This window comes from Ammodytes marinus (assembly GCF_949987685.1).
Source record: "Ammodytes marinus genome assembly, chromosome: 11".
Classification (NCBI taxonomy): Eukaryota; Metazoa; Chordata; class Actinopteri; order Uranoscopiformes; family Ammodytidae; genus Ammodytes; species Ammodytes marinus.
Genome location: NC_137215.1, coordinates 26,128,312 through 26,136,714, shown reverse-complemented (window position 1 = coordinate 26,136,714; position 8,403 = coordinate 26,128,312). Strand labels below are relative to the sequence as shown.

Below are 8,403 nucleotides of genomic sequence, written 5' to 3'. Positions count from 1 at the left end.
AGAAGAATCTGGCAGTCATGCAGGAGCTTCACAGGTGAGGAGAGATTAAAACTGAGAAAATATATATCACTATACTGTTTTCAAAACTATACAAAACATTTGCTTTGCAAATATTTTGTGTATTGTAATAGACAGAGCAGTGGGAGAGCACCTCTCAACAGGGGTCAGAAGGACAGAGAGCAGGCAGCAGCACTGAACATCAGCCAAAGGCTTCACAGGTGAGGAGAGATTAGAACTGTTTTAAGACATGTCTATAGGATAAGAGTGACTAAGATTAATTTCCACAGCTATTTCACAACTACTCAACTATCAGGTAATGGTCAACATATCTTACACATATTGCTTCCTGCTCCTTTCCGGACACGACTTGTGTGCCATCCATAATCACAGAAAACTGCAGCTGTGGAAGTGACCTTTTTTCTACTCTTTTTTTCCTTTGCTCTTGTTCTTTGTGAACAAATTTAGACGTAGCAACACATCCATAATGACCTTTGCCAGGTTGGAGGAGAGGAGAGGAAAATATATTTTAATATTCAAATAATTCGGGACAGCCCTAAGATACATTAATTATCTTAGATAACCGTGTGTTCATTATCTTAAATTGTCTTCATTATCTTAGATAGCTGTATTTAGATATCCTCAGTCATTTGCACTATTCAAATAGTATTGGTCATTATTCCTTTCCATTATTTTTTCCTAGGCTAGACGAGAGAAAGGGAATAAACATAGGAAAGACCTATGTCAACCGAAAGCAGGCCAGGGTGTTTATAAAACACATAGCTGCAGTGCAGAGAGAGGCCCTCCAAAGCAAATTGTCAGAGACACAGTTTGTTGCCGTTCTGTCTGATGGGTCAACTGACTCAGCTGTCCTGGAGCAAGAGATACTGTATTTAAGAATGTGTAGGCAAGGCAATGTGGAGGTCCACTTTGTCGGCATGCAGGATGTGGAGAAGGCGGATGGGGAGAGCATAGCTCGAGCCATAGATACCATCATGAAGACAGTCAGCGAGGAGTGGCAGTCCAAGCTGGTGGCCTATGCCACAGATGGTGCATCTGTAATGACGGGGGCACGTTAAGGTGTAGTTATCAGGCTGAGGGGCACCAAGAACCATGTCCTTGGCATTCATTGCATGGCCCACCGCCTTGAATTGTCCTTCAAGGATGCAATCAAAGGATGCAATCTAGCCAGACAGCTTGAAGATCTGCTGTCTGGCCTGCATACATTATACCGGAAAAGCGCACAGAACAGGGCAAACCTTAAGCACTGTTTGTTAGCGATTGGTGGCACCAGGTGGGTGTCCCACCTCCTCAGGGCTGTGGACCAGTTTCTGAGAGGCTAGGAAGGACTGACAAGTCACTTAGAAGAGGTAGGCTAAATCAGAGTGTAGAACAGAACATTAGGTCAGCTATCTGCAATGCATCCAGAAATCCAGAAGTATAATGACTAATACTAACTTATTTTCTAGATAATCTGGACCAATGATCTAAACGTTTTCTGTCTGACGTCACTTATCTTGGTTATAGGTTAAGTCATCAGATGCTGAAAACGTGAGAGCAGTGCTGAAGAATAAAGCAAGTGGCTACTTGAGAACCTGCCGGGACTGAGCAGTTCTCATGTTCTGCCACTTCCTGCATGACTGCCTGACACACCTCAGTGGCCTCTCCAAGGCAGTTGAAGCTTCCACTGTGACTGTTGCTGAAGTCCACAGCTGTCTGTCCACCACCCAGACAATCCTAGCCAAATACAAAACACGGTAAGTAACATCAAATAAATAACTGAAAGTGAATTTATATCTGTGTTGGTGAATATATTGAACAATATTATCTAGGTACCATAGGCCTGGCCCAAAGCTGAAGGGCTACATGGACCAGCATCCGAGTGATGACCCCAGTGCAGTCCGTGTTATCAGGGCAAAGTCAAAGCTGCTGGATGAACTCTGCCAGAGTCTCCAAAGCAGGTTCTCAGACATGACCACAAGCCTGCTCCAAGCTACGAAGTTGGCGGATCTAAACAGTTGGCCTGATGTAGCATATTCTGACGGTATGAAGTTTGCAATCACAAAAAAAACATTTTTTTAGAATTCTGGAAATCAAATAACTTCATGTAATTAGTATTCTGTATTCTGTCTCCAGAATTTGGTGAATCTGAAGTGGAGGTTTTGACCGTACACTTTAAAGACGTGCTCACATCCTCTGGGGTTGATGTGGACCAAATCCAGGACCAGTGGACCATGCTGAAGACACGCCTGTATGAAACAGGAGAAAGTCTGCACACAAGGACCTGGCCAGGGATAAATAGGCTTTTGAGACACCAGTGCCCTGACATCCTGAGCCTGGTTGATCTAATTCTTACCCTGCCAGCATCCACAGCAGACTGTGAAAGAGGCTTCAGCCAGATGAAACTGGTCAAGAGTGACTGGAGGTCTCGGTTATCAACCACAACCCTCTGTGACCTACTGGTCGTCCAGCTCTCTAGCCCTTCTATAGAAGACTTTGACCCCAACCCTGCTGTTCAGCTGTGGCACCAGGACAGCATCCGGTCTAGAAGACCAGACTTCATGGAGGGGAAGAAGAAAACTGAGGAGTGTGCCTCTGATACCTCAGAATCAGATTCTGATGATGAGTAAAGGCTGTTACATACTCCGCGAGAAGAAAGAACAAAGTTGCCACAGTAACCACCTATCAATCCACGGTTGAAACGTGCTCTCCCTGAGTTTGTTTGCATCGCCCTTGTGAGTAAGTGCATGGAGTTTCCCGATCTCTATAAATTATAATTTATGCACGTTATTAAACAGCCGCGATTCGCCGGTTGCAACAGCTGTTTAGCGTGTCATCATGAGCCGAATATTGCTACTGTTATTTTCCTGGTATCTGTATTCTGCTGTGCATGTTAAAGAAGGAAATAAACATAGGATAAATCCTTACTCCTCCTCTCATCGTCTCATGCTTCATAGTCTGACGTTTTGGCCTTAAGTGGTGTTTTAGCCGACACCCCTGAAGTGAATCCAGTGATAGCAGATCAGCACGGTACATTCAGCAGTTTCCTCTACTACTTTTGTTGAGAACAAAATAGGCTAGGCCTACTTGAAGTGCAGGATAAACCTCTTGCTGTCTGTTGATGTGCAATACATATTGAATGTTATGTAGCCTACAAGTAGGCCTACCTGTCTGTTCTACTCATTTCAACTGACTTGTGAAAACTGCTCAGAAAAATCCAAATTTGTTGACATACAGCAACTTTCTTTTTTTTTTTACAGTAGACTAACGCAAATAGTTACTTTCCCTGGTAACTAGTTACTTCTATTATAAAATCATTCAGTTACTAACTCAGTTACTTTTTGGAACAAGTAGTGAGTAACTATAACTAATTACTTTTTTAAAGTAACGTTCCCAACACTGTATATCTGTTTTCCAAAATCGATATTTCACTTTAAAACCAATATCTACTGATAACATACCGATAATATCGTGCATCTAAGAATGATATGTAGAAAAAATATGTTTTGTAAACCAACTGCGGGCTCAGCGGATGTAAACAAATTCCCTCCCCTTAAACTACACAGTGCACCTTTAAGCTTTAGAGCAAATGTAGTGGTCACACACCAATTACAGAAATACTTAAAGGTTTGATTGGTGGAAAAACAGGTGAATCTTTACAAACCTTCCTCCACCTCTGTTCCTTTCTTACCTTCATTCAGTTAGTTGATTGATTCAAGAAAAAGCTGGAATAAGGCAAGTGCATATTTCATAGAAAGGTAAGAGCTTCATATTGTTCCGGTGTTTGTTGAGTACGTGCTAACCGACACATTCCCCAATGTCACAATAATCTGACACCACTCCGTTTCCAAAAAAGCCATGATCTTCTTCCACACAGTCTTTTATTTGTAAATAATAAAAATGAACTCTTGAATATAAAACATACACATCAGTTAGAGCCACATCTGTTATACAAACAAGAACTGTTGCAGTGAATACTTTAGTCTTTCGTCTAAAATGGTGGTTTTGGAGGAAGTGGGGGAGTGGGAGGGGGGAGCCATGGGGGGCTGTAAACAATCAGTAATTCCCTGGAGTAATACTGACAAAGGAAAGGGCAGTCGGCCACACCGCCAAGGGGGGGTTTTTCAAACGAAAAACGTCTGCAAAAAAAATCTGATTTCTCATTGGCTTCAGAAGTCCAGTCCAAACCAATAGTAATACACAGGGACAGAGGGTGGGGTGGTTGAAGGAAAAAGAAAGTAAACTTTGCTGTAATTAGTTCTGCGTGTTTTTTTAAAATTATTTTTCATTCTGCAACTTGGGGGACAAAAATAAAGGCCTATTAGCGCCCCCTTGTGGCCCGGTGCCGCTCAGCAGCTTGGAGCACATCCACAGGACGCAAAATTCCCTTTTCAACAAGACCAGGAATGTTTTGTGTCAGCACATGTTTTGTATTTATTATTTTTTCATAACTGAAGTTCAAGCCGCTCATTCTGGTTTGTATGTATGTACATGGGTGTGTAAGTCTGTGTGTGTGTGTGTGTGTATTGGCGAACGGGTGTACAGTCAGATACACTCTTATTATATCCATATAACTATATCTTTTTATAACTTTTCTGTCAAACTCATAATTATACTTCATATACATTTAGCTGTTATACACACATTCTCTATCTCTGTCTCTAGCCCCGACTGTGTTAAACTATACTAGTTTAGACACCTACACCCGCAGATACGCCGGGGGCTGGAGTATGCCCAGTACTACAGAACAGCACTGTTTGTTCAAAGGGTTCAACGAAAAAAGAAAACTGAAATAAAGAGAATTATTTTTTATTCCGGAGACTTTCCTTAATATGTATATTTTGACCCAGGGTGGTAGGCGTGGCCTGGGCGGAGGTCATTTCCCTCCTTCCCTATTGGTCCGCTCCTGTTAAAGGGGGGCGGGGGGGATGGCTTGGCTTTTCTCGGTTTTTGTATTCATATTCAGTACGAGCAAACTGTACAAGAACATGCAACATACAAGCTGGCCTAAAAGTATGTGGAACTAACACACATAGTCTCTAGTCTTTTTTTCTGTTTTTGATTTTTTTCTTTTTTGAGAATTGTTCCTTCGTTTTGTCTCGTCTTTTTTTTCTATTTTACAAAAAAAAGTAGAGAACAAAACGTAAAAAACCAAACAAATGGAACCAAAGTAAAAAACGTGCATGCAGCCAGGGGCTGAGCCGGGGCCGTCCCCGAGTCATGCTGCTCCCTCCTACAGGGGGAGTGGGAGGTGGGAGAGAGAGGGGGGGTTTGGGGGTGAATGTGACCCTAACCTTTACCGTAGGCCTTTGGCGCACCATCGCTTGAAAAACCCAAACGTACCACGTATACAGAGGGGAGTCTGCACCCCATTCTCAACTATGGGGGCAAAACAAAGACGGAAAAGATTAATACAAATTAAAACAAAAATAATTTAAAAAATAAGAGCAAACCGTCAATTTTGGCCTCTGCGTTTGTTCATCTCGGTTTAGACAAAGAGCAGTCTTTATGCTTCTGTCAAGCTTCCCTTGTGCTTGCGTTAATATATCACGACTCAACCCTTAAAGAAAGTGCACGTGTGTCACCACACCTGTGCCAAACCACTAGTCCCTTTGGCGCTCATTCATCAATCCCACTGTCACCATGACAACAGCGGTAGTAGAGACGCCAGCCAACCTCTACACTACAGAACGGCACAGCTGTGGTGTGAAGCTGCCTCTGTTGTTGTTTTTTTTGTTTGCTACTTATTAAGCTCCCAGACATTGTTAACACACACTCGTTTCCCCTGATTGGCTGGACTTCACTTTACTTTTGTTCATGTTGCTCTGATAGTGGGGGGAGGAGGGGGGGCTGCACAATGAAATTTAAAGAGAAAAAAAAACAGTAGTGAAGGATGTCGGACAGAGAAGTTCCACTGCTGCAGCTCAGAGGAGGAAAACAATGAATGCAAAAGCTTTGAAAAGAACATGTCATACAGAAGATGAGAAGGGAGGGACGGTGTGTGAGACGTGATTGTCAGACTCCAGCTTATAGCTTTGATTGGCTTGTTCTGTCTCTATCTCTCTCTCTATCATTCCCTGTTGTCACGCCGTTCTGGCTTCTCATTGGTTGAGGGGCTTGTCGTCGTGGTGATGACGTGTTCGGCTGGCCCCCTTTTGCTCAGTTGTGGTCCAGTTAGCTGTGGTCCATTATTATTTTAGTCATTGAATGGGGATACTGTGGGTAGGTGGTTGGTTTTGTTTGGGGGGGGGGGGGTTATTTGCGGTCGCCGTAACCGGGGTGCACTAGGACCGAGTGCCCGGTGGCGGTCCTGAGCTGTCCAATGACGTTTGAGAAGCCAGCCCAGTGAGCGGGGCTAGCGTGGGGTCCACCAATGACGAGGGCGGAAACAGTTTGAACCAGCCAATCACCGTGCTCGACAGGTCCAGGTCCTCCAACAGGATCTGTGCCACGCCCATGAAACATTTGTGGTCCATACGTCCGTAGTCGCCCCATACTATCACCTATGGCAGAGAATGAGAGAGAGAGAGCGAATGGGAGACAAGAGTTAGGACTAGTAAGGGATTGAGAAACATTAGGTTGTTTAGGAAGCATTTCACCAACGCATACAAGCAGCCATGAGGCCTCTCTAGGCTTCGGAAACAAATGTCTGCAAACAAGCTCATTACAAAGTGAGAAATGCTTGGACAATCTGAATAAAGCACAAAAAATAACGAGGAGTACACAAACACACACACAAACACACACACACACACACACACACAGGATTACCTGAAGCACCTTGCCCTGGGGACTCTCGTCAAAGAGCAGGTGTTGCTGGTAGAGCGGCTCCAGGGTCTTTCGTGCAATCTTGGTTTTCTTTTTGGCTTTACAGGTTCCATTATCCAGCAGGTACACCTTGACATAGGGAGCTGGGGATGGGGTAAGGAGGGAGCAAAACAAATTGGTTTAGAGTGTGTGTGTGTGTGTGTGTGTGTGTGTGTGTGTGTGTGTGTGTGTGTGTGTGTGTGTGTGAGAGAGAGTGAGTGAGTGTGTTACCCGGGAGGGATTTGGAGCCTGGTTTGGGGGTAAGGCCTCGTGCCCTGATCACCTCCACTTCCAGCTGGCCTTTCTTGTCCATCAAACCGATCTGAACATCACCTGTGTGTGTGTATATAGGAGTAATTATGCTAACACACATCCAAACAGCATAAAGTAGATCACCTGAAAAATCACCTGAAAATACTTAATACAATACGATCACAATATTTGTCTGTTGATGGATGAATATCCACTTAGCGCTTTGTAGCTCTTTTATTTCAAGTTCTGAAAGTAGCACATGTAGATTGTATTTACCAAAACATTTGAAAAAAAAATATTTTACATTTCCTTGACATTTTACCCAATTTCCAAAACCTAATTTAGGTCTGTTTCACAATCATATGGCTCAATCATGAGGCTCTCACTGCATTTCTCTTGAGCCATGTGTTATAATTGTCATTTCAAAGCCAATACTGTACATTATTAAACACACACTTCCCAGGGGCAGACTTGTGGATGAGCAAGATTTTTAATAATAGTCATTAGATTAACTGTTTTTGCATAACGTCAGGCATGTTTTGGAATTCTGATGAACATGATTTAAACACTAGGAAAAGATTACTTTTCCAAAACTTTTCCAATAATTTTTTCTAAACCCTTTCCAGGTCTGGAAAAAAAAATGTCTTCAAATAATTCAGATAATAACACAGATATTCTCTTTTATTTATTACAGGTTATCAGATGAATAGAATGGAACAACATGCAGTAGCTTGGACTGGAGCCATCACTCACCCATGGCAGGCGTCGCCAGCGTTTGCCGGCCGACCAGCTGACCGGGGCCCAAACCATCCAGGAAGTCACTGAATTGACTGTCTGCACCCAAACGCATACCTGAGAAGATCAGACTGAAACACACGCGCGCACACACACACACACGTTAATCAACAATTCCTACATCACTACTCAAAACACAATAAAAAGCTATTCACAGGGTGTGCAAATATACATTCTTACTGTCACTCTTCATTTTGCACTTATGGTTACAGTGGATTGAAAAATTATCCATGTGATAGACCAACACAAAGTGGAGCATAATTGTGAAGTGAAATGAAAATGAAACCCGGTTTAAAAAAAAAATTATAAATGAAAAACTGAAAAATATGGCGTGCATCAGCCACCCGGAGTCAACACATTGGAAAACAACCTATCGCTGCAATTACAAGTCTATTGGGGTATGTCTCTACCAGCTTTGCACATCTACAGACTGACATTTTTGCCCATTCTTCTTTGCAAAATACGTAGCTCGGGCTTCAGATTTAGGGTCAGATTGTGTGGAGAGCATGGCGTATCGTTTGTTTGGAACACGAGCGAAACATTTGTGTCAAT

The 8,403-nt window shown here is 43.0% G+C and overlaps 1 protein-coding gene across 2 annotated transcripts in view; it reads right to left on the bottom strand.

Annotated features, from left to right (window-relative positions):
• Positions 1-6,281: 6,281 nt before the first annotated feature.
• Positions 6,282-8,403, bottom strand: part of rims1a (regulating synaptic membrane exocytosis 1a) — a gene marked incomplete at both ends in the record, with an annotated part of 86,077 nt that continues 83,955 nt past the window's right edge. For both annotated transcript variants that reach the window (XM_080036700.1, XM_080036699.1), the window contains 4 exons: positions 6,282-6,500; positions 6,769-6,908; positions 7,036-7,137; positions 7,810-7,922. In XM_080036700.1, coding sequence (XP_079892826.1) covers positions 6,282-6,500; positions 6,769-6,908; positions 7,036-7,137; positions 7,810-7,922 — 574 coding nt within the window. The remainder of the gene's footprint in view (positions 6,501-6,768; positions 6,909-7,035; positions 7,138-7,809; positions 7,923-8,403) is intronic.